General features: G+C 47.3%; 1 protein-coding gene across 1 annotated transcript in view; it reads right to left on the minus strand.

Annotated features, from left to right (window-relative positions):
* Positions 1-24,706, minus strand: part of ACACA (acetyl-CoA carboxylase alpha) — a 246,860-nt gene that overhangs the window by 137,250 nt on the left and 84,904 nt on the right. Inside the window, 8 exon segments of the mRNA XM_048482780.1 lie at positions 3,640-3,786; positions 4,812-4,967; positions 6,094-6,297; positions 9,529-9,684; positions 11,210-11,425; positions 12,808-12,849; positions 19,624-19,668; positions 20,057-20,113. Coding sequence (XP_048338737.1) covers positions 3,640-3,786; positions 4,812-4,967; positions 6,094-6,297; positions 9,529-9,684; positions 11,210-11,425; positions 12,808-12,849; positions 19,624-19,668; positions 20,057-20,113 — 1,023 coding nt within the window.

Below are 24,706 nucleotides of genomic sequence, written 5' to 3' on the forward strand. Positions count from 1 at the left end.
GGGTTAAAAGAAGTGTGCGCATGTGACAGGCCGGTCTTTGGGTCCAGGGTTCCACATAATAAGACTATTTGTATTCATGCTGGCAGAGTAAACACTACACGTCCATGCCCAGGCAGCTCGGCGGTAGTAATTTCAGCCACAACACAGCTCTCTCCCTTGGGAATCTCTGCTACTCCCCTGGTCTCCAGCCGCTCCAAATGCAGAACTGGAGCAGAGAGAAGGGCCTGGGGGGGAGACACGGGGAGAAAGAAAATAATACAGGGGGGGGGGAGAGAAACCTTCTGATGTCACTAGAGCCTGATGTTACTTTAGAGGACAATTTTTTGGCAAGGTCTCTCAACAGAGGGATGGAGAGGACACCGATTAAAAATAGATGAACTTTTGAAATGATCCTCCCCGCAATTTCAGGCTGGAAATCCTCATTTTAATCTCCTTTCTGCCAAGAAGAAGAAGAAGAAGAAGAAGAAGAAGAAGAAGAAGAAGAAGAAGAAGAAGAAGAAGAAGAAGAAGAAGAAGAAGAAGAAGAAGAAGAAGAAGAAGAAGAAGAAGAAGAAGAAGAAGAAGACGAGGAAGAGGAGGAGGAGGAGGAGGAGGAGGAGTTTGGATTTATATCCCCCCTTTCTCTCCTGCAGGAGACTCAAAGGGGCTGACAATCTCCTTGCCCTTCCCCCCTCACAACAAACACCCTGTGAGGTAGGTGCGGCTGAGAGCTCCGAGAAGCTGTGACTAGCCCAAGGTCACCCAGCTAGTGTGTGTGGGAGTGTACAGGCTAATCTGAATTCCCCAGATAAGCCTCCACAGCTCAGGCGGCAGAGCGGGGAATCAAACCCGGTTCCTCCAGATCAGAATGCACCTGCTCTTAGCCACTATGCCACTGCTGCTCTTGTACAGACTGAACCTGCCAGCTCTACCTTTTTCAGATCCCTCATACCAATTTTTTCCTGGTAAACGTGGAAAGTTTTAAGACCATGGTGGCGAACCTTTGGCACTCCAGATGTTATGGACTACAATTCCCATCAGCCCCTGCCAGCATGGCCATGCTGGCAGGGGGCTGATGAGAATTGTAGTCCATAACATCTGGAGTGCCAAAGGTTCGCCACCACTGTTTTAAGAGTTAGTTTTGAGTCAAGTGCGCATAGGCGGTGTAAAAGAAGCCGACGCATCCGGCAGACCAGCGAAGGAAATAGGCAACACGACAACAAACAGAACAATATAAGAAAGGGCATGCACAAGTACAGACACACAGCCCTCCCAAATGAAAGCTGGCCTTCCCTCAGATTTAACATGAATCAGATTTAACATGTGCCTTAAATTGCTGAAACAGAACGACGGTTCAAGTTTCCCTGGGCAAAACACACCCAATCAATCCATTTGCAGAGTTGGGTCTCCCTAGTGTTGATTGGGCGTTCAGGGTATTTTCCCCTCTTCCCTCTTGGGCAGTGTTAATAGGTTAGCATTTACACAAAGTAACTCACATACTCAGTATGCACAAACAGAAGAGAATCCCATCGTTCCTCCAAAGCTCAACAAATTATGTTGCAGTGCGAGCTTTCAGACTAACGTGGCTAAAGTGGAATATCATATACACTTTCATCTATAACAGGAGTGGCCAACCAATGGTGATCCAGATGTTGGACTATAATTCCCATCAGCCCCTGCCAGGATGGCCAATTGGTCATGCTGGCAGAAACTGATGGGAACTGTAGTCCATAATCATCTTGTGCACCATAGGTTGGCCACCCCTAATCTATAATGTACTTATTTTGTTTGCTTTCTCCCCAGTGGGGAGCCAAAAGGTCCTAAGATCAATCTCCTCGCCTCGCCTCCCCTGGATTCTCACAACCACCCTGTAAGGTAGGTTAAGCAGAGAGCATGTGGCTGGCCCCAGGTCATGCAGCAAATTTCCACAGCAAAGCAGGGATTCATATCCGGGTCTCCAAGATCCTGGTCTGATAGGCTAACCACTAAACCATGTAGTTGCTCCAGGAAATCAACAACAGTGCTGTAGGGTAGATCAGTAGTACTGTTTCTGTACTGTAAACGACAAGACTAGGGGCTGAGAGGCAGCAGCTTGATCAAGGCTAACTAGAGGGGTTCAGGGCCAAGGGAGACCTGGACTGAACCTCCATGAACAGGCTAACTACTAAACCATGTAGTTGCTCCAGGAAATCAACAACAGTGCTGTAAGGTAGGTCAGTAGTACTGTTTCTGCACTGTAAACAACAAGACTAGGGGCTGAGAGGCAGCAGCTTGATCAAGGCTAACTAGAGGGGTTCAGGGCCAAGGGAGATCTGGACTGAACCTCCATGAACAGAGGCAGGACTCCTCCCACCAGAAGATGATGAGTCAGTGGCATAGCGCCAAGGGAGCGGGGGGGGGGACATGGTGGGGGTGCTGGATGCACGCATACCCCAGGCGCAGTTCCCCCTCACTATGGCTCTGTGCTGAGTGTACAGCAAGGAGCAGCTGATGCATCAGGTGCTTCTTGAAAGCATCAGGTGGGGCCCTGGGGGAAACCAAATGCTGGACTTCTGGTTCTGAGCTAGCAGGTCTCTTTGAGCACTTCCATCAAAAACAGTCACGTCATGCTTTTCCACCTATGCCCTGAGTGTCTCTAAACATGAAACACGCAAAAATACACCCAGTGCAATTGTAAAAGAAACAAAAACAGTTTAAAGGAACAAAAACAAAACCAATAACGACAGAGGGCCTCAGACTCCTTAGAACAGTGATGGCAAACCTTTTCGAGACCGAGTGCCCAAATTTCAACCCAAAACCCACTTATTTATCGCAAAGTGCCAACACGGCAATTTAACCTGAATACTGAGGTTTTAGTTTAGAAGTGGCTTTGCTTTGAAGCAACCGTGCAACGGGTGAATCACAACCCTAGGAGGGTTTACTCAGAAGCAAGCCCCATTGCCAGCAACCGAGCTTACTCCCAGGTAAAGGATCGCGCTTTAGTTCTTTGCATGAAAATCAGTGGGGTTTAACAGCGCTTAACAGGGTTGCCTACACTGCTTCCCCAAAACTAGGTCTTAGGTTTAATGCTAATAATTGAGCCCAGCGGCCCAGGCCAGCCTAGATGTGTGTGTGGGGGGGACTCTGCGTGTGCCCACAGAGAGGGCTCTGAGTGCCACCTCTGGCACCCGTGCCATAGGTTCGCCACCACTGCCTTAGAAGGTCACAGTGTGCTTGCGCAGGGCCATCTCTCTCACAACCCCAAGAGCATTCTACCTGCGCACAAGCAGCAGTGTTTGCAGGTCTGTCTTTCACGCAACTTCCACAGCTCTCAGTATAAGGAAAACCACGATAGAAGCCGCCCCAACCATCTTGCGGGCTTGCAATCCAGGTCTAATACAATCCCAATCACATCCAGAAATAATTAAACCTTTTCCATTCCAGGATCCACCTCATAACCTCACAGCACGACGTGGAACCCAGCCTTTGCTCCCTTGCTCCTTTCTTCTCACGTTCGTTTCCCATCTTCTCCTTCACTGCCTCCACAAGACGCCGCTGTGGCAGCTGCACATACGGGGCCCAGCCACTATTACCCTAATTCAGTGATGGCAAACCTTTTCGAAACCGAGGGCGCAAATTGAGCGACAAGGAGAAAGTGAACAGCAAAATGGCGGAACTCACCTCATTTCCTCCCGGCAGCCTATTCATGTGTACCAGCTGGCCTTGGTCGTCCAGCACCAGTTCAGTATACGTCAGCATATCAGAAGGCAGAGGAGGGGCTGGCAGGACTGCGAGGTCATTCATGAAAGCCCAGAGTTTAATCAAAGACTAGAGAGAGGGGGGGGGGGGAGAAAACATGCTGGTTACAAAAGAAGAAGAAGAAGAAGAAGAAGAAGAAGAAGAAGAAGAAGAAGAAGAAGAAGAAGAAGAAGAAGAAGAAGAAGAGGAGGAGGAGGAGGAGGAGGAGGAGGAGGAGGAGGAGGAGGAGCTTGGATTTATATCCCCCCTTTCTCTCCTGCAGGAGACTCAAAAGGGCTGACAATCTCCTTGCCCTTCCCCCCTCACAACAAACGCCCTGTGAGGTGGGTGGGGCTGAGAGAGCTCCGAGAAGCTGTGACTAGCCCAAGGTCACCCAGCTGGCGTGTGTGGGAGTGCCCAGGCTAATCTGAATTCCCCAGATAAGCCTCCACAGATCAGGCAGCAGAGCTGGGAATCAAACCCGGTTCCTCCAGATTAGATACACGGGCTCTTAACCTCCTACGCCACTGCTGCTCAGTCTTAGACTGGGATCAGTCTTAGCACTCAGGTGGAGGAGCGGGAAGTCAAACCCAGTTCTCCAGATTAGAGTCCACCACTCATATAGAGAAGTGGGGAATTGAACCCGGTTCTCTGGATTAGAGTGTGCCACTCATATAGAGGAATGGGGAATAAAACCTGGTTCTCACATTACAGCCCGTTGCTCATGATAGGGAATCCTGCTCTTGTGGAGGTATGGTAAATCAAACTTGGTTCACCAGATTTACAGTCTGCTGATTTAAACCGCTACACCAAGATAGGTTACACACTTAGTCAGTGCAGTCAATAAAACAGAGACGTCTAATAAACAAAACAATAGGACTACGATTACAGCAATTTGGAATAAATTATAGAATGTGGGCGTGAAGCTGGGAGGATAGAGCTATGCCAAGGGGACAGAGTACCTGCAGATACAAGGCACTAGGAATTAAGCTATCTATCGCACACCTCACACCTAAGTCTCCCCAAAAGAATCTGGGACTAGCCCTTCTTTGGGTCAATGGCACCAGGCAAAATGGACACTTTGTCAGATAACATTTCGAGTAGGCAGCCCTTACCTGTCGAAACATTTCAGGGATATCATAGACATATGTTGTTCCCAATGACTGAGCCTGGAATCTCTTGGATTGGAGCAGGTCTTTGGTCACGTACGGCGTGTTGATCAGCATTCCGTGAAGCGGCCCTTGCTTATCTCCGTAAGCTTGGAACATAATCTAAAGAAGGAAACACACCCGATATTAACATGATAATCGTGGGCGAGGACAATTACGGCCGTTTCATTCCACTACCTTGCTTTGGCTTTCTCTATATCACTGAATAGAGACAAAGTAGAGCCCCCCTCCTCATTCTCAGTGGTCCCTGCTTCAGACAGTGATCTAGGGACCAGAAATGCGTGTTGCTGTGCAAGAGGACGCCACCACCCACAGGTGTTTAATCAAGGCGGTGTAAGGGTCTGGTACTCCAGTCAACAAACTAAGGCGCTTTCCGCACGGGCCAAATACAGCACCTTGGGGATGGCAAAAACAGCGTCCCCAGGGAGCTGTTCGCATGGGGGTCTATACCAGGGGTCCTCCCCAGCGGCGCGAAGCCGCCATTTTCCCACCTCGCTCCCCGAGTGAGGTTTTTGGAAAACGGTGGCTACCAGCCGCTGCCGTGCGAAAGGCAGCAGCTGGAAGGCGCCATCCCTCCCCCCTTTGCCCGATTGACCTACCTTCTCTGCGACTGTCCAGCGCATCACCAAGGCCTGGGGACACGCTCCCCCTGCCCTGCAACTCCAGAGCGGTCGCGCAGGGAGGGGGGCGTGTCCTCTGGCCTTGACAACGCGCCAGACGGTTGCAGAGAAGATAGGTTGTTCGTGCGAACGGTCCCAGGGGTACGCCGACCCAACCCCCAGCGTGGCCGTGCGGAAACGGCCAAAGACTCAGGAACGTTTCAAGAGCTTTATTGGAACTGTGTCAGTCCGTGGCTCAGAGAGCTGAAACTAAAGTTTGGCTCTCTGACCCCTGGTATAGACCTATAATTTACAACACAGCTCAATCCCTAGCCCCCCCCCCCCCTCGCATTCCCATAACAGCAGCATAATAAAGGCTGGTGTGAACAGAAGCATTGTTTTGGGACAGGCGGTTCCCTCCTTTGGAGGAAGCCAGACAAGACAGAACGGTTAAGCTCTACTGACTAGTTACATCGCAAGCGAAGGAGACTTCCTTGGCCTCGAGCGATGATAATGGCCCGGCCTTCTTGTGCATAATATAGCAACCAAGCAACGACCTCTTCAAGATTTGAGTCCCGCTTACAAGGAGAACATTTATCTCAGTCGGGAGACATCATGACCATCTGTACCTGGGCAGTTCTGGAGTCTGTCACTTCCTTGTATAGGCTGATGTCCAAGTAATAGCCCGATTCATTGGTCAGGAAGAGTCGGATGGGAATGGCCTTGCCGGTCGGTGTCAGCCGAATGTTGATCTTTAGCTCTGCTTGAAGCACTCGGAGTTTCCACAAGCGGCTGCCGTAGCGCATCACCATACTCCGCACGGACTCCTCGATCTGAACAACATGCAGGGAAAAAAGGGAATCTGAGCATATGATCAGCTACAGAGTAAAAACCAAGCCAAATTATTGGCAGGCAGAACTAGAGGGTGCAGAGAACGAATGACTGATGTGATCAAGCAGATTCTCGACATCTCCTCCCTACCTTTTCCAAAACTCCTGGTCAATTTTTATGTTTGAAGTGGCCCGGCAGTGTAGGCACAGATCAAGCAAAAACGCTGACCCCAGGGAGCCGTTCGCATGGGGGGCGCAGCTGCTTCACAGCCACGCCGCCCTCGCTCCTCCCGAGTGGCGCAAAGCCGCCGTTTTCCCACCTCGCTTCCCGAGTGAGGTTTATGGAAAACAGCGGCTGGAAGGCGTCTTCCCTTCCCCCTGTGCCCGGTCGACCTACCTGCTCTGCGACCGTCCAGCGCGTCGCCGAGGCCTGGGGACACGAGGATGATTGAAGGATTGGAGCACCTTCCCTATGAGGAGAGGCTGCAGCGTTTGGGACTCTTTAGTTTGGAGAGGAGACGTCTGAGGGGGGATAGGATTGAAGTCTATAAAATTATGCCTGGGGTAGAAAATGTGGACAGAGAGAAATTTTTCTCTCTTTCTCACAATACTAGAACCAGGGGGCATTCATTGAAAATGCTGGGGGGAAGAATTAGGACTAATAAAAGGAAACACTTCTTCACGCAACGTGTGATTGGTGTTTGGAATATGCTGCCACAGGAGGTGGTGATGGCCACCAACCTGGATAGCTTTAAAAGGGGCTTGGATAGATTTATGGAGGAGAAGTCAATTTATGGCTACCAATGTTGATCCTCTTTGATCTGAGACTGCAAATGCCTTAACAGTCCAGGTGCTCGGGAGCAACAGCCGCAGAAGGCCATTGCTTTCACATCCTGCATGTGAGCTCCCATAGGCACCTGGTGGGCCACTGCGAGTAGCAGAGAGCTGGACTAGATGGACTCTGGTCTGATCCAGCTGGCTTGTTCTTATGTTCTTATGTTTTTATGGGAGCCAATAATACTCGGGGGGCATTGGCGGGGAGGGGAGTGAAACGGCACAACATTTGGGGACCATATGATCTGCATTACTCACCCTACCCTATTAGTATTCTAAGAAAGAAGAAAGCAGTGTTAAGAGCAAAATTCTCTGCAAACATTTAAAACAGCATTTACGCCCCGCGTTTCACGGTGGTTACAACGCCTTAAATCAACAAGGCAATTACCGCTTGGAGGCCTGTGCCGCTGCCGTTTTATTAAAGTTCCTAATATACTGCTGTTTGGTAAATAGTGCATATTAGAAGCAAGGCAAACACCAGGTGGGTCTTAAAATGTTTTCTTGAAAACGACCTGAGGCCCTTCTGGAGCGCACTTTTGAGCAACCTCTGAAATGACAGTGTTCAAAAGCTTGGGAAACGGGAAGGCTACACGGTGGGCCGTGTTCACTTCTGACTTCACAAAAGCCCCCGTCTTTGGCCATTTTCTGGGGGAGCTCAGACAGCGACACAAGTATCCCTGAAGGCACAGGCGGCGGCAGAATCTTCTACAACTCCATAACCAATGTATTCTGCCTCCACAATGCAGTTAATTGCCTTCTGGTTTTACGTGCTTGTGCCCATTTGTATTTTTTTTTTAATTGCATAGTATACTCTGATGGTATTAGGGACTCTTTCATCCCAACTGCAAAGGTTGAGACCAGCAAAATAAGGAATGATATTGAAGAAATGTTCTGATTTTCTTAGAAGAAGAAGAAGAAGAAGAAGAAGAAGAAGAAGAAGAAGAAGAAGAAGAAGAAGAAGAAGAAGAAGACGAAGACGAAGACGAAGACGAAGACGAAGACGAAGACGAAGACGAAGACGAAGACAAAGAGGAGGAGGAGGAGGAGGAGGAGGAGGAGGAGGAGTTTGGATTTATATCCCCCCTTTCTCTCCTGTAGGAGACTCAAAGGGGCTTACAATCTCCTTGCCCTTCCCCCCTCACAACAAACACCCTGTGAGATTGGTGGGGCTGAGAGAGCTCCGAGAAGCTGCGACTAGCCCAAGGTCACCCAGCTGGCGTGTGTGGGAGTGCACAGGCTAATCTAGTTCCCCAGATAAGCCTCCACAACTCAAGCGGCAGAGCTGGGAATCAAACCCGGTTCCTCCAGATCAGAGTGCACCTGCTCTTAGCCACTGCTCTTAGCCACTACACCACTGCTGCTCTGAGAGAGCTCTTACAGTACAGTAAACCTTTAGAAGAGTTTGGATTTATATCCCCCCTTTCTCTCCTATAGGAGACTCTTTATTAGGCATTTTTTCATACATTCTCCCCCAAATTTCTTCTGCTATTCTATTCCCTGTGCTCTGAAATGCAAACATTTAAAGGGGTGATTTTCTTTCTTGATAGCTAGCAGTGTGAAGAAGAAGAGGAGTTTGGATTTATATCCCCCCTTTATTTTCTGTAAGGAGACTCAAAGGGGCTGACAATCTCCTTTCCCTTCCCCCCTCACAACAAACACCGTGTGAGGTAGGTGGGGCTGAGAGAGCTCTGAAGAACTGTGACTAGCCCAAGGTCACCCAGCTGGCGTGTGTGGGAGTGTACAGGCTGAATTGCCCAGATAAGCCTCCACAGCTCAGGTGGCAGAGCGGGGAATCAAACCCGGTTCCTCCAGATTAGAGTGCACCTGCTCTTAACCACTATGCCACTGCTGCTCCTGTGTGCGGCCAACGCAATCCCCAAGGGTTTTTCATTTCTATAAATACAATTCTGCACCTTTGTACATATTCCAGCATTCAGGAGCAGCAGTGGCATAGGAGGTTAAGAGCTCGTGTATCTAATCTGGAGGAACCGGGTTTGGTTCTCCGCTCTGCCGCCTGAGCTGTGGAGGCTTATCTGGGGAATTCAGATTAGCCTGTACACTCCCACACATGCCAGCTGGGTGACCTTGGGCTAGTCACAGCTTCTCGGAGCTCTCTCAGCCCCACCTACCTCACAGGGTGTTTGTTGTGAGGGGGGAAGGGCAAGGAGATTGTCAGCCCCTTTGAGTCTCCTGCAGGAGAGAAAGGGGGGACATAAATCCAAAACTACTACTCCTCTTCCTCCTCCTCCTCTTCTTCTTCATTGGAGACATAAAGTTTTAGGTTCACTCTGATATCTGATTCTCAAAGCTGCCTTTCCACGCTGCCGTAAGTGGAATGATTTCCATTTATGCTGATCTTCATTTAGTTTTTCCCTCACAGCAGGAGATTAAACAACCTACCTTAGATGGGTCCATAATAACGGTGGGGACAAAGTTGAGGAAGATGTGGTTGCAGTCGGTGCGCACGTTCGTGTTGTTGAAGGCCACCTCCAGCTCATCCATGGCTTCTAGAAGCAGCCGTTCCCCCTCGTTCTGTAGGTACTCAAAAGACGCCTCCTGCAGAAAGATTCCCCACCCATTATTTTGGTCCCATTTGGCTGACAAGGGGGCATCAGATTGTTTATCTATCTATATATATAAAAATCTACCAGTGCGTTTTTCTGCTGACAGGTAATCTCCCAAACGACTGGACCGATTGCTTTGAAATTTTCACACAACGTCGCATTCGCGTGTGGCCAGGTTTTCATACTGTTTCCACACCTCCTGTTGTGTACATGTCACAACTGTGCCGGTTATTGTGTACATGCCACCCCTGTGACAGTTGGAACCACAGTTCTGTTCCGCAACAGCGCCATCTGCTGGCAGTCAAACCAACGCCCTCTGATACAAGGGAACAAACCATGCCTTCCTTGAAAACCACTGCCTCATGGAGTGAAAGGGATGGGGCGGGCTATCTTCACATGGCCCACCCACCCTAGCAGAGGAAGGGGAAGGTGAGGGAGGATCCAGGGGTTTGCCGAACCAAACGCTCTGAAATTTGAACACAACGTAGCTCATGCCTCCCAGCGTGTTTTACGCTAGATAATTCACCTGCAAGGGAAGAGAGTGAAAGGGACAGGACCAGCCCACCTGGACATGGCCCACCCACCCTAGCAGAGGAAGGGGAACATTAGGGAGAGACCTGCAGGGTTGCCATGCAAGGGAACGGGAGAGAGGGAGGGGAGCGAGGGGCCCCTTGCCTCTCCCCTCCCTTGCAATCATTGTGCAATGACACATGTCCGAACTGTTCGCTTCCCCTTTTCTTCCTCTTCCACTTCACCAGACTCAGCCACAGCAACGCGTGGCCGGGCATGCTAGTACTTTATAGGAACAATCTGCAGCCTCTAATCTCATAGGCTTTCCCTGACTGCCTAGTCACCCAATGTCTCAAGGGAGGCCTCACTGCGACACACAGACTTGCTACTTTGGCCACTGTGGGCCTTGGGGCTGTTCTCAAGAATGGAGCCTCAAGAAACAGCACAATAAAGTGGGACTCAGTGAAGAGGGTTCAATGACGTTCCCAGTTTTCTGAGCATAAACCTCTGGTCTGGGGTTAAACCTCACCCCAGACTCACCTGGGGTAGGAACAGTTTTACCTCATCTGCACAGGGGCTTTGAAATGCTCTGTCTTCCATTTTGGTAAATGGTTGCCTCTTATTCCTACAGGAAAGCTCACCGATACCATTACCCTGAGAACAAAATCTAAGAGCAGCCTCCACCAACAGGAGTGCCATAGATGCCGGGGAGAATTGGCTTAGTGCCCAGGGGGCGTGTGTGCGTGTGTGACGCAATGCATCGGGCGCGTGCCGGTGCGGGGCTGTGGAAGGAGTGTGGAGGGGCAAGAAGGGGTGTGGAATGAGCGCAGGGCGCACACGTGCCCCAGGCGCAATTCCCCCTCACCCCAGCCCTGCCTGGGAGAGTTGCAGAAAACACCGAAGAGTATTCACAATACATTCCTAAACATCTTAATGAAATGCCAGCCCTCTCTTCTGACGCTGCATCAACCTGGTCCAAGGCCAAACAGTTTGCTAGCAAAACCCACCTTAGTAACCAAGTCAGAGTGTCTGATGATTGCCCGCACGAAGAACCTGTAATCTGTAACCTCAGCTCCCGCCTCGACTTTTGCTGCACCGAGGTAGAGATGCATTTTGTGATTGGCGCACGGAATGGCGGTGAGGTCAAAGTTGCGCATTCGATTGAGCTCCAGCTGGAAAGCCAAGGCGGGCTCCAAGTGGCGGTAGATCCTGTCCTCCTCAAACTGGAGAGAAGCCAACCATTGAATTGTATAAAATAGAAACAGATTGCAATAGTGTACATGGAGAAGCAATTGCTAATCAGAGGGAAAAGAAAAAAAATCTGTATATGCACATGAAAGTTTGTGCATACGAGAGCATTAAAAAAATGCTCCCTTAAAAAATAGTTTAATATATATATATATACAGCATGCGTCAAATAAAGTATAACAGAGACAAAAAAACCAACCCATAACAAAATCATATTTAATAAAATTAAATACAATAGGAAACAAACTAGCAAACTATTGGAAGTAGTATTTCATACCCTGACGAATCAAATTACCCAGTTCACCAAGAAGCTTTCTCTTATGGGGGGAGGGAACTTTAAATAATAGAATGCTGGACGCCGTTCTTATTATTAGCATTAGTTCTTATGGTTTTTATCGCTGCTTTTAAATGTTTTAGTTATTTTATATTGTTATTTCTATACGTTGTACACCGCCCGGAGCCCTTCGGTGATAGGGCGGTATAAAAGTTTAGGAAATAAATAAAAATAAATAAATAAATTATCTCCGTCTGATCTTCTTTGCTAGCTCACACTTTCTTCTTTTTCTTCTTCTCTACCCACACCTGCTTAATTTCCTTCTTATATTTTCGCATATACGATAATTATTTATGTCGCACAAATTTGATGGGTTATCCACTCTTTATATAACGGCTGATATTATGTAATCGATGAAGCGCTCCAGATATGTACAATTAGATATTGTGAATGTAAAGCCCTGGCAATTTTCTTGTAAGAGAAACAGTGAGACAATTGTAAATCTTATCCTTACTGTACAAATATGAATCTAATCTCCAATAAAATATATATTTATTAAGAAAAAAGAAGCTTTTAATAAAAACCTTCATGAGGATAGAGGCCTCCAGGTGACAGAAATAGTTTTCACTCCTGACAGCTGCTACAACCACTACCTTGAGTCAGGCTTGCCATTCACAGCAAAAGATTATGATGCTCATTAAAGAAAATACTGAGTTCATTATTGCTTCCACATGGGGGGGCACCACAGACGCTACCTAAAACAGCAAAAATGCCTTCGATTGGCCCTGTGTTCCATTCTATCTATTCCATTCTATCTTCTCTGCCTCTCTCAATACCAACTGGCTCAGCTGCTGTGATGTCACAGAGGGTCAGCCCGTTCCTCCTTTTAGAATCCCAAGGCCTGCGGGCTGCCTTTAGTTTAATGAAAGCAACAAAGTCTTTTAACAGGACTTTCAAACGACATGTGCTTGAAGCAAAACCGCTGAGCTATTCTGGCCCAGACCAACTGCACGAGCTGCTCAGAGAATTCACAGAATCCACTCATTATCCGAAGACAAGAACGGCAACAACTTTACCGCTTACCTTATCTCTCGCACGGAATGTGAAAAATTTGGGGAATTCCCTCTGTTTGGAAGAGAGGAACAAGGTTAGTATCCTAAAATGGAAGGGGCAAAAGACATAGAAGAAGAAGAAGAGTTTGGATTTATATCCCCCCTTTCTCTCCTGCAGGAGACTCAAAGGGGCTGACAATCTCCTTGCCCTTCCCCCCTCACAACAAACACCCTGTGAGGTAGGTGGGGCTGAGAGAGCTCCGAGAAGCTGTGACTAGCCCAAGGTCACCCAGCTGGCGTGTGTGGGAGCGCACAGGCTAATCTGAATTCCCCAGATAAGCCTCCACAACTCCAGCGGCAGAGCGGGGAATCAAACCTGGTTCCTCCAGATCAGAGTGCACCTGCTCTAAGCCACTGCTCTTAGCCACTACGCCCCTGCTGCATACAAAATTAAGGCTGCTGCTTACTTAATCCCTGTGATCCCAGATAATATTTATGAGGGATTTACCCTCCGTCACCCTTGCAAGTCAGTTCCGGATACGGACAAACTTGACACGACCGAATTCAGATACCATAAACCCCCCAGCTCACTTGTGATGTGACCAAGACTGAAATACTCGCACTTTCATGCGCTGCCCTCCATGCACACAGCAAGATTGATGGCCTCCTAATTTGGGAGATCTTCAGTTTAACTCCAATGTATTGTGATGTCTGAATTGCAACACCTAACAAATTGTGGGGAGCCACACCTACATTTTCTATCCAGTTTCCCAAAGGAACACTGGCTCATGACACGATACAGATTTGTGGGTTCAGTGGATGCAAGGAACTTAAAAATGGTCCGATGTGCAGTTTCCGTGTTATTCCCCTGATGTAACAAACACACATAGTCCATATGTGTGTCCATATTTATTTGAAGCATGGTATTTTACTGCTTGTTCCTTGTCTGTGTCAGCATGCACAGCACGCAGTACATTGTTGTTGTTGTTGTTGTTGTGCTTGTACTGTGAACTTTTGCTTTAGCGGAGTTGTTCCTCTGAGGCAAACACACCTCTTCCCAATTTGTATTCCCTACGGCCAGAGTTTCACCCGCGGCCATTACGAACGGTGAATTTTTTTAGTTTAGGATAAACCAAACCATGTTCACCACCGTTTCTAGTGATCAGTTAGAGAACACTTTGTAAACAGAAAGAGTTCATATCTCACTCTATTTAGCAATACGCGCCAATGAGCAAATACAACAAGCTGTTAATTTATGTGACCTGAAGTCATAGCTTACAGACAGTGGTGGGATCCAAAAATTTTAGTAACAGGTTCCCATGGTGGTGGGATTCAAACTGTGGCGTAGCGCCAATGGGAGCTAGCAGTGCGGGGCACTGACAGAGGCCGAGTGGTGCAGGGCATCTCTGGGGAAGGGGCATTCCTGGGCAGGGCTGTGGAAAGGACGCAGCCGCTGCGCCGGTCCTTGGGCGGGAAACGAATGCACGCAGGCGCAGGCTGCCACGCATGCCGGTGCACCTCCTGCTAGACTGCTTCAAGTTCTGCACGCTACTGCTGAGAGGAGGGGCGTAACTAAGGCCAAAATCACATGGCAAAATCACCAATTAGTAACCCCCTCTCGGCACACACAAATAATTGCTAACCTACACTTGGTAACCTGTGAGAACCTGCTGGATCCCACCTCTGCTTACAGACCTAAACTATTTTAATCACTAATCTTTCTTTCCATGAAATCTTGAAGGGGTAGTTCTTTGGGAGGGAAGGAGAGGTGGGTAGGAGAGACACAATTGGCCATGCTGGCAGGGGCTGATGGGATTTGTAGCCCATGAACATCTGGAGAGCTGCAGGTTGCAGACCCCTGCAGGGACTCTTAGAAACTCTAACTAGAACTCACTAGTTCATCATCATCATCAACCTTTTTATTGGCATAAGTTTAAAATACAACAGGGAGGTTGAGGAGAATCAAGTTAAAATAGTGAGTTCTAGTTCATAAAAGCTTCCACAACCACACATCTGTTAGCTCTTAAGGTCCCCACGCTCAACTGTTAACATTGCCTACAAATCCTAGGATTCTTTGAAGGAAGCCATGACAGTTTGGGACGGGGACATGGCTGAGTGGTGGACCACTTGCTTTGGACACAGAAGTCCCCGGCTTCAATTTCAAGCATCTTCAGCCTAAAACGAAGAGGATCAGGTAGCAACTGACGCAGAATATTTTCACCTGAAACTCTGGGGGAGGTGCTGCTGTTTGCATATGTGTTCCACTAAACTGGTATCAAGTGGTAACAAGTCTATAGCCAGAGGTGGGATCCAGCAGGTTCTCACCAGTTCCCGAGAGTGGGTTGCTAATTATTTGTGTGTGCCGAGAGGGGGTTACTAATCGGGTCTGCTTTTCCGTTAAAAATTCCATTAGGTCCAAAAATCATAAAGCCCTGTTGTTTCCTATGTGGCTGGTTAGCGAAGGTAGAAAACGGGATCATTCTCCCTGTTGGGCTGTTTTAAAAACATGTTTTAGAAAGATGGTCAAGTTCCTGGTTTAAGGAAAGTCTCCTTCTTTTGATTTCTAGAAACAAAATTAAATATTTGAAAGTATTAAGTATTTGACAGGCAGTCCATTAGAGGAGAAGTAGTTGTTTCCGTTGGCAGTAGACGATAGGACTTGCTATAATGAGTTTAAATTATGGACAGAAAGATACCAGCTGGAAATTAGGAACTTTTTTTTTTACAGTAAGAGTTTTTTACAGTAACAGAGAAATTATTAACGCCCCGCCCCCGGAATGCCCGTCCACGCCCCCGTTGTGCCCCGCCCAGCCCCATTGGCGCTACGCCACTGTTTGAATCCCACCACCATGGGAACCTGTTACTAAACTGTTTGGATCCCACCACTGTCTGTAGCGTAGATGTGGTCTGGGCTAAAAAAAATCTTGATTATGACAAAACAAAAAACAGACTATGATCAAAATCCTTTTAATCCTTTGAGTATCCGTTCGATCTCCTTTCCTCTTTTCCTGCCTTCACCTCCGTGTGCCACTCAGCATTTGGGGCACATATGATTTAATGTGTGCATGTACAACGCACACACACAAAGCCAAAAAAATCCGAAAAGAGGATTTCTGCCGTCCTAGATGGAGGAATTATGCCCCTGCTGTGTTCTAATCAACCAACCATCATCAAGACAATCAGAATAATTCGCCTAAATTAGCCAATCAAGACACCCTGCAAATTGGAGAATGCAAAAAGCTACATGGGAAAATCATCACAGGCCGTTATTATACTAATAATCGCGTTAAAAACCTAATGAGATGAAGAAATTGGAAGCTTGCTGGAGCAGTTCTCTATTACCTTAACATGCTGGGAACTAATTATATAGACTGTAATTAAAACACAAAACAAACCCAAGCCAAAGCCCCTGAGCTAAGTTGACAGGCAGTCCGGCGACGGGGCCCAAGAAGAAACAGAGATTCAGAAGCAAGCCCAAGGGAAGGCCTTTCTAAGCATAGGAGGAGAATCTCCCAGTCTACCAGAGAGCACAAGGACTTTCCCCACATGAGCATGATTTAAATAAATCATGCTCACTCCTCTCTGTCGGAATAATACCGGAACAGGGGCACATAGCCAAATATCTTGAATTATTAACTGAACCCCAACAGAGATGGATTATCACAAGGGCCAGATCCAATACCTTCCCATCGGCCATTACAAAGGGTTGTTACTTATCCATCCCTCTCCAGGATCGGGTTTGTCCACGCTGTAAAAATCAAGTGGAGACTCTTGCTCACATTATTCTTGACTGTCTGAGATATGTGGGCATTAGGAATTTCTCTCCCAGGCTGGCCCTAGAGCAGTGGTGGTGAACCTTTGGCACTCCAGATGTTATGGACTACAATTCCCACCAGCCACTGCCAGCATGGCCAATTGGCAGGGGCTGATGGGAATTGTAGTCCATAACATCTGGAGTGCCAAAGGTTCGCCACCACGGCCCTAGACAAATCTGAAAGAGACTCTGACAGTTCTGTTGTGGGGCTTCGGTTAAACAACACAGATGTCGTGCTCTTGGAAAAAGTAGCAAAATTTCTTTTACAAGTGACAGAACTTTCTAAGTAATGTATGCTGCTATATACAGTCTTCCTGTCTGCGTTTTGAATATACTCTTGATTTGTATTTCAAAAATGTCTGGCAATGCTCTAGAACCTATTTTTAAATGCCAAATAAAGCTTGTTGTTGTTGTTGTTGTTGTTGTTGTTGTTGACTTTCCCCACATCACATGGAGTCTCTCTGGAGACAGAGAAATAAAAACATGCAGCTCTTCCGATTTTCACTCCCAACCCTTACTCTCCTACAGGATTATTTCTTTATCATTCCCTACTTTTCTGCCATGGCACTCAAGTGGGGTTCGCAGAAGGACTCTCTTCCAGACACTCACACACACACACACCCCGCCCAGCCCTGCTTAGCATCAGGATGACCTACCACTGTGGGGGACACGAGCGAGGGAGGACTCTTCACCCCTCAACTGCGGCAAGTGACCAGGGAGGGCAAATCCACCAGTGTGACTGCACGCACTCCCACGAGTGGATTCACCTCCCTCCTTTCTTTGAATGGGGCTATTAGTATATTTTAAGCGGAGGGAACTGGGGGTGAAGAGGAGAGAGAGAGAGAGGGAGAGATGGGTGGAAAGATCACATGGAGTCTCTCTGGAGACAGAGAAATAAAAACATGCAGCTCTTCCGATTTTCACTCCCAACCCTTACTCTCCTACAGGATTATTTCTTTATCATTCCCTACTTTTCTGCCATGGCACTCAAGTGGGGTTCGCAGAAGGACTCTCTTCCAGACACTCACACACACACACACCCCGCCCAGCCCTGCTTAGCATCAGGATGACCTACCACTGTGGGGGACACGAGCGAGGGAGGACTCTTCACCCCTCAACTGCGGCAAGTGACCAGGGAGGGCAAATCCACCAGTGTGACTGCACGCACTCCCACGAGTGGATTCACCTCCCTCCTTTCTTTGAATGGGGCTATTAGTATATTTTAAGCGGAGGGAACTGGGGGTGAAGAGGAGAGAGAGAGAGAGGGAGAGATGGGTGGAAAGATCACATGGAGTCTCTCTGGAGACAGAGAAATAAAATATTTAGCTCTTCCACGATTTTCACTCCTAACCCTATAATTTGGTTATAGGATTATTTCTTTTATCATTCCCTACTTTTCTGCCATGGCACTCAAGTGGGGTTCGCAGAAGGACTCTCTTCCAGACACTCACACACACACACACGGCCTGTTTCTGCTTAGGCATCATAGGGATGACCTACCACTGTGGGGATACCGAGTTTAGGAGGACTCTTCAATCTTCAACTGTTGGTAGAACAGTGACCAGGGAGGGCAAATCCACCAGTGTGACTGCACGCACTCCCACGAGTGGATTCACCTCCCTCCTTTCTTTGAATGGGGCTATTAGTATATTTTAAGCGGAGGGAACTGGGGGTGAAGAGGAGAGAGAGAGAGAGAGAGAGATGGGTGGAAAGATCACAAAAGCGTGCAGACGCTGTGGAAGCACAATCCATTCAAAATCAGCTGAAAAGCCCCACTCCCTGTTCAATAAGAAAGTGGACACAGAAACTGGCAGATAAATGGCAAATGCATGCATTTGGGCTGCCTCAAAATTGAGGAGGATGCTATTCATTTTATAACCGGGGACATCAAAAACATCAACAACGTGAGGGCATTTTATTTGGAAGGCAGGGTCCGAACCATGAGTCTCGGAGGTCCTAGCAATGCCCTTGGAATCAGCAATGTGCAAGGAGGCAAGGTATGTGGCATTCCTATCTTTGCCGCCCCCCCGACTCACGCAGCCACCAGCCCGATCTCAAGGTGCTGGGGCTCAGTTTGCTCTTCCTGTGTGGGGCCAAGTGTGACCCTCCTTCTCCACCAGTTTGCCTGCGCATCGATATTGTCACAGGTGGGCAGTGCATTTATTTTTGTATTTAGGCCAAAAAGACTGCCCATTTCCCAATCTAACCAAAAGTTCGATTTCGATTTCGAATACCTTTAATGGCATATAAATAGTTTAACATTAACATTGCAAGGTAATAACAGCCTTTACAACTTCTGACGAGTTAAAATAACACCATTCAAAAATTTAGCCACCACTTCCAGCAGCTCATAGTGGTGGCTGTTTAAAAGATATATAACCTTCTGTTTATTTGCAATGCCTTCACTTCCATGCAGGAAGGGGATTATGTGCTTCTTCCTACCTATCTCATAAAAAGGACAATCCAACAGCATATGAGATACTGTTTCCACAGAACTCATGCCACATGGGCATTTCCTTTCTTTATGTGGGATTCCAAGGTGGCATCCAAGGCTAAAGGAAGAAGGCAGGGCATTACACCTAGCTCAGGTGATTGCTCTACGCCACCGGGCTTCAACCAGGAGATAAAGGTACCGGGGCTACAATTAATCTATCCACAGGTATTCCCAGAGAGATCGGGGAACAGGTTTTATTAGCTCGAACCAAAAGTTCTATACTCTGGTTGGCAAAAGCTTTCCAGAGGTTTGGGCAGCGGAGTTTCCCAATCCTGCCGCCAGAGAGCCACGGAACAGGAAGCGCCAGGGAGGCAAAGTCACTGACCACAGAGGTTTCCTCAAAGCAGAATCATTGCTGACCATTTAGTCACATGACCAAGCCGCTGAATGGAGATTGGTCCAGCTCAGACAATGTACAAAATATACCAGGTGCATGTGGGGTATGTCAGGTTTTGAACTGCATTAGCAAGTTTTGGAAAAGGTGAAAGGTGATCTGGAGTCTTTTCGAGCCTCCTCCCAAGAGAGGCCTTTGTACTTACGTGAAATCTTTGATCCACCTCATAGTAGACCTGTTTCCTGAAATCCTTGTAAGTGGAAAAATAAGACGGGGCGGGAGGTAGAGAGAGCACGGAAAGGAGGGATTGTCCAAAGAGATAAAAGGAGGAGAGAGAAGGTAGGAGAAAGCTGGTAATTAGTACACAAATTAAAAACAAATTAAGACAAAAATCACAGCAGCTCGATATTACCATTATCTTCAATTCTCAATTAAATTTCCTTAACAGAACTTATTGCTACACCATCTCACAGTTGGAGATGAGCAAGTAACATTTTTTTAAAAAAAGCAATTGCAAATGTGATTCTTCCTCCCATTAAAAATAAAATAAGATTTGCAATTTCGAGAAACCTATAAAACACTACATATTTAAATATATAAAGGCACCCTCTTAGAGGAAGCAAGAAATGTCAAAATACCTTTTGCGCCACGAGGAAAGTCAGCCGACGGATGCCGTGGTCAATCAGAACAGATTTCTAGTTGGGAGGGGGGAAAGAGAGAGAGAGAGAGAAGGGGAATCAAATGGGAGCGATCCTGGTGAGCACAAAGAAAATAACATGAAAATTCATCAGAGGCTCAAGAAGGCAAAATATGCCCCATTTTACACTTTATTTATTGTGTTTTCATCCCTTCCTCTAAGGCAGGGGTGTCAAACTCGCGGCCCTCCAGATGTTCATGGACTACAATTCCCATCAGTCCCTCCCAACATGAGCATTGGCAAGGGCTGATGGGAATTGTAGTTCTTGAACATCTGGAGGGCCGTGAGTTTGACACCTGTGCTCTAAGGAGTTCTGGGAGGTGTACTTTGTTCTCCCTTCCGTTTTACCTTTACAACAACACTCTGAGGTAGGCTCAGAAGATGCGAGTAGCCCAAGGTCACCCAGCAATTTCGTAGCAGAGTGGCGATTTGAATTTGGGCTCTCCCAGATTGGTCTGTTACTCTAACCACTACACCAGACAGCCTCTGTACATGGTGGTTTCTTCAGTGGGTTTACTAGCCACTCAGGACTAGTAAGCACTGCTGGAGCGGTCGTCCTCCCAGTATGCATTTTTTCCCATAAGTGGAAAGACAAAAGGTGAGTAACAGTGAAAACTTTCCTTCATTGGAAATGAACCGCAGTTTCCAAGACCTGAGCAAGGTTGTTAACGATAGGGCATTTTGGATGTCATTCATTCATAGGGTTACCATAAGTTGGAAGTGACTTGAAGGTACTTAACACACACACACAACAGTCCTTGGCCTAGAAACAGACCGGAAACACACTTTTAAAAGTTCAAACCCCCTCATTAAAAACCGTGCGTTAGCCTGGTGTCTCAACAAGTGCAGGGCAGGAGTCAGGCAAGCCTCAAGAGGAAAGGTATTGTGGATGAGGTGCCGCCACCAAAAAGGCCCCATTCCAGCTGCCACCTGTGCCTCACCTTTGACGGTAGGGACACTAATAGCTAGGCTTGTCGGGAGGCCCTTGATGGTTGGTCGGTTCGTCAGAGGCTTTTCCTCGTAGCGAGAGCCTCCCAGGATGCTATCACCAATCTGATTTGGAAGGGAGAATTTTTTCCTAGCCTCCTTATCGTGGCAACTGATTACACCTCAATGGCAAAACAAGCTCAATGTGCTTGTTGAAGAAGCGAATAAGATTCAAACAGCGACAGGGGGGGAAGAAAAGCCTCAAAGCTGCCGGTAAATCTGCCACAAGGCCAAATTCCACTTGAAATGCTTCCCACTGTCTGTTTCCTTACTTACGAACGGTTGTTATTTGGCTTCTGGTTTAGACACGCTCCCTCGCTCAAACCCTCTCTCTCTCTCTCTCTCTCTCTCTCTCTCTCTCTCTCTCTCTCTCTCTCAAAATCAGACATGAAAATAAAAAGGTATTAAATAGAGAGGGAGGGAGAGAGAGAGAGCTTGCACGGAACATGGTATCAGGAGGAAAGCCGTCTCCCTTCCAGCACAGACTGCAATGTTTTCGCTAAGGTTAAAGCCCTTTAAAAATGAGCATCCAACCAGCAACGGGGGAATGGAAGAAAATAATAACTTTGATAATAATGCTGTAATTTTAAGAAAAACGTTCTTGCTTTTAAAATTCCACAAGTGTCAGACAATAAGTATATAGCAACGGGATTCTGATTACATTGTCATAATGTGGACCTCCCAGCGACTCAGCAGCTATTATAGCGCTATTAGGTACCGGTGGCACCTGGAGAAACTCCATTTCCGCTGCCTGCTTCAATCTCTTCCCCAAGTCATTTACAAGTATACGATCCTAATTTCTGACAAAAAGGGGGAGGGGGGGCGAACCGTGTGCACAACACGCTGGGACTTGAAAATTATTTGGACAAACCTATTTGACGAGTTTAATGCCACACGCCTCCTCTTCTCCCCTCACACACACACATGTTTAAAAACACAAACACACACACACGATCCCTCAAGCATTTTTAGGAAAACGCAAAATAAAAAGCAGGTCAGTTAGGGTTAGGGTTATCATGTAAATCATGTTGATTGGGACGAAGAATGTGTTCAGAAAGGATGTAAAGTCTTTATTTAAAATCCAGATTTGCATTTCCCACGTTTTAAAAAAGCTGCAGATCAACTCGTTTATCTATAAATAATAAATATCGGGAAAAAGTGAAACAAAATAGGCAGCAACTGTACAAAAGCCACAAATAAATCAAACAACTGATCAACTAAATGGTTTAACGCCTAGGTGTCAAACTCGCGCCCCTCCAGATGTTATGGACTACAGTACCCATCATCCCCTGCCAGCATCATGCTGGCAGGGGGGATGTTATGAAACCCATATTCATAACATGTTCTGAGGAAAGCGAGTTTGACACCTGTGGTTTAAAGTATGAATGTATTCAAGCATGTATTCAAACAGAGAAAAGAGAGCTAAGCTAGTTACAAAAAACATGGCTCTCTCCTGGACTCTCTAGAGTCCCAAAAACTTTGATACCAGGGCCCTTCCTCACATGCAGAATAATGCACTTTCAATCCACTTTCACAATGGTTTGATTTTGCTATTCCACACAGTAAAATCCAGCTGCAAAGTGGATTGAAAGTGGATTGAAAGTGCATTACTCTGCATGTGTATAGTTATGTTGTGAACCGCCTGTCATGTTGTGAACCGCCCTGAGCCCTTCGGGGGAGGGCGGTATACAAGTTGAATGAATGAATGAATGAATGAATGAATGAATGAATGAATGAATGAATGAATGAATGAATGAATGAATGAATGAATGAATGGAGGGGCCCAGATCTCAAAGAGGCGGTTTCTTCTCCACAACAAACACACACCTGAGCACTGCCAGGCCTCCAGTTTTAGATCCTCAGTTGAAGGCACAAATCCTGAAATCTCTTGACAAAGTATGGATCGGAAGCCTTCGCTTTGAAGAAAACTTCTCCAGCTCACCCGGAGAGTCAGGATTCCCTGCCGGTGTGGTGAAAGTTTTCAATTTGATGTAGTGAGAGTCAGACCAGGAAGGCAAGTATAAATCCGTACCTGCTGTCAAACTTACTGGGTGACCGTGGGCCAGTCATTCTCTCTCAGAATAATCTGCCTCACAGGTGTGCTGTGAGATAAAACAGTGGAGGACAAAACTACTTTTGCTCTCCTCAACTCCTTGGAGGAAATGTGGGGTAAAAATGTGCCAAAACAAAATGGATAAATTCAGGCAATACATTCTCTTGGGTCTGGCTTGTTTTATGAAGTCTTAGCAACACTGAGGGTCTTTCCTGCTCCTTGCTAGCCAGACGTTGGTTTCTTCTTCATCTCGCTTTCCTCCATCTCTCTGCTGTTTTACCCAGGGGTGTAACGAGGCAACCTGGAGCCCTGGGCAAAACCTGGAGTTGAATGCCCCATGGTGACCCACCCCACCAATTTGACCAAAAAAAATTTTTTTTTGCAGCAGGTCATTGGTGTCTGCAGGGGGTGCATTTTTAGACATATCGCCATCAAAATTTCAGCATATCATCAGGAGACTGTCCTTATGCTACCGCCCCCAAGTTTGGTGCAGTTTGGTTCAGGGGGGACAAAGTTATGGACTCCCAAAGGGGGTGCCCCCATCCCCCATTGTTTCCAATGGGAGCTTTTAATGTGTAATAGGAGATAGAGTGCTACACCTTTGAGAGGGTCCATAACTACCTCCCTGGAACTCTAACTTCGCCTAAGCTAAGGAGTATCATCATAGGGCAGTCTCCTGATCGAGTATCCTGAAAGTTTGAGACTGTGCCTTCAGAAATGTGCCCCCGCCCGCAGCCTGCAAACCCCATTGACAGCAATGCAGAAAACTCAATGCAGAACAAAGATTCTTGGGCAAATTTCTGGGATGTTCCTGCAGGGGGCGCATTTTTGGACGTATCGGCACCAAAATTTCTGGGTATCATGTTATTAGCCTGTATAGTCCAACACACACCAGCTCGGTGACCTTGGACGAGTCACAGTTCTTCTGGGATGGGGCACCCCCTTTGGGAGTCTATAACTTTGGACTCTTTGAACCAAACTGCACCAAACTTGGGGGGTAGCATAAGGACAGTCTCCCTGGATGACACGCTTCGAAATTCTTTGAAGTGCCGCTGAATCTAAAATCAACTGCACCCCCTGCGGGCCAAAAAACGGAAAAAAACCACTAAAAATACCCAAAAACGAACCCTGCATTTTTGGTGCCCCCCACAAGGTGATGCCCTGTGGCCCAATGGGCCTTACGCCCCTGGTTTTACCCCATCCAGCTTTCTAAAGAGGACCTGCATAGGACACTTTGCCCTCAAATCCTATCAGGGATCAGCACAGCTGAGCCAATGGCAGCTGGAGGTCCTTCTGCAAATGGCAGGCAGCTCCACCAACCACCACCGGAAGACTCATGATCACCAACGCCTGCAAAAAGCCCCTTTCAGATCTTTCAGACATGAAATTTAATGATTTATTTGCTTTTTACCCCACCCTTTGCCAACAAGTCAGGTTCAGGAAGTGATATAGCAGTGGTGGCGAACCTTTGGCACTCCTGATGTTATGGACTACGATTCCCATCAGCCCCTGCCAGCATGGCCAATTGGCTGAACCTTTGGCACTCCGGAT

This window comes from Sphaerodactylus townsendi, unplaced genomic scaffold (genome assembly GCF_021028975.2).
Source record: "Sphaerodactylus townsendi isolate TG3544 unplaced genomic scaffold, MPM_Stown_v2.3 scaffold_22, whole genome shotgun sequence".
Classification (NCBI taxonomy): Eukaryota; Metazoa; Chordata; class Lepidosauria; order Squamata; family Sphaerodactylidae; genus Sphaerodactylus; species Sphaerodactylus townsendi.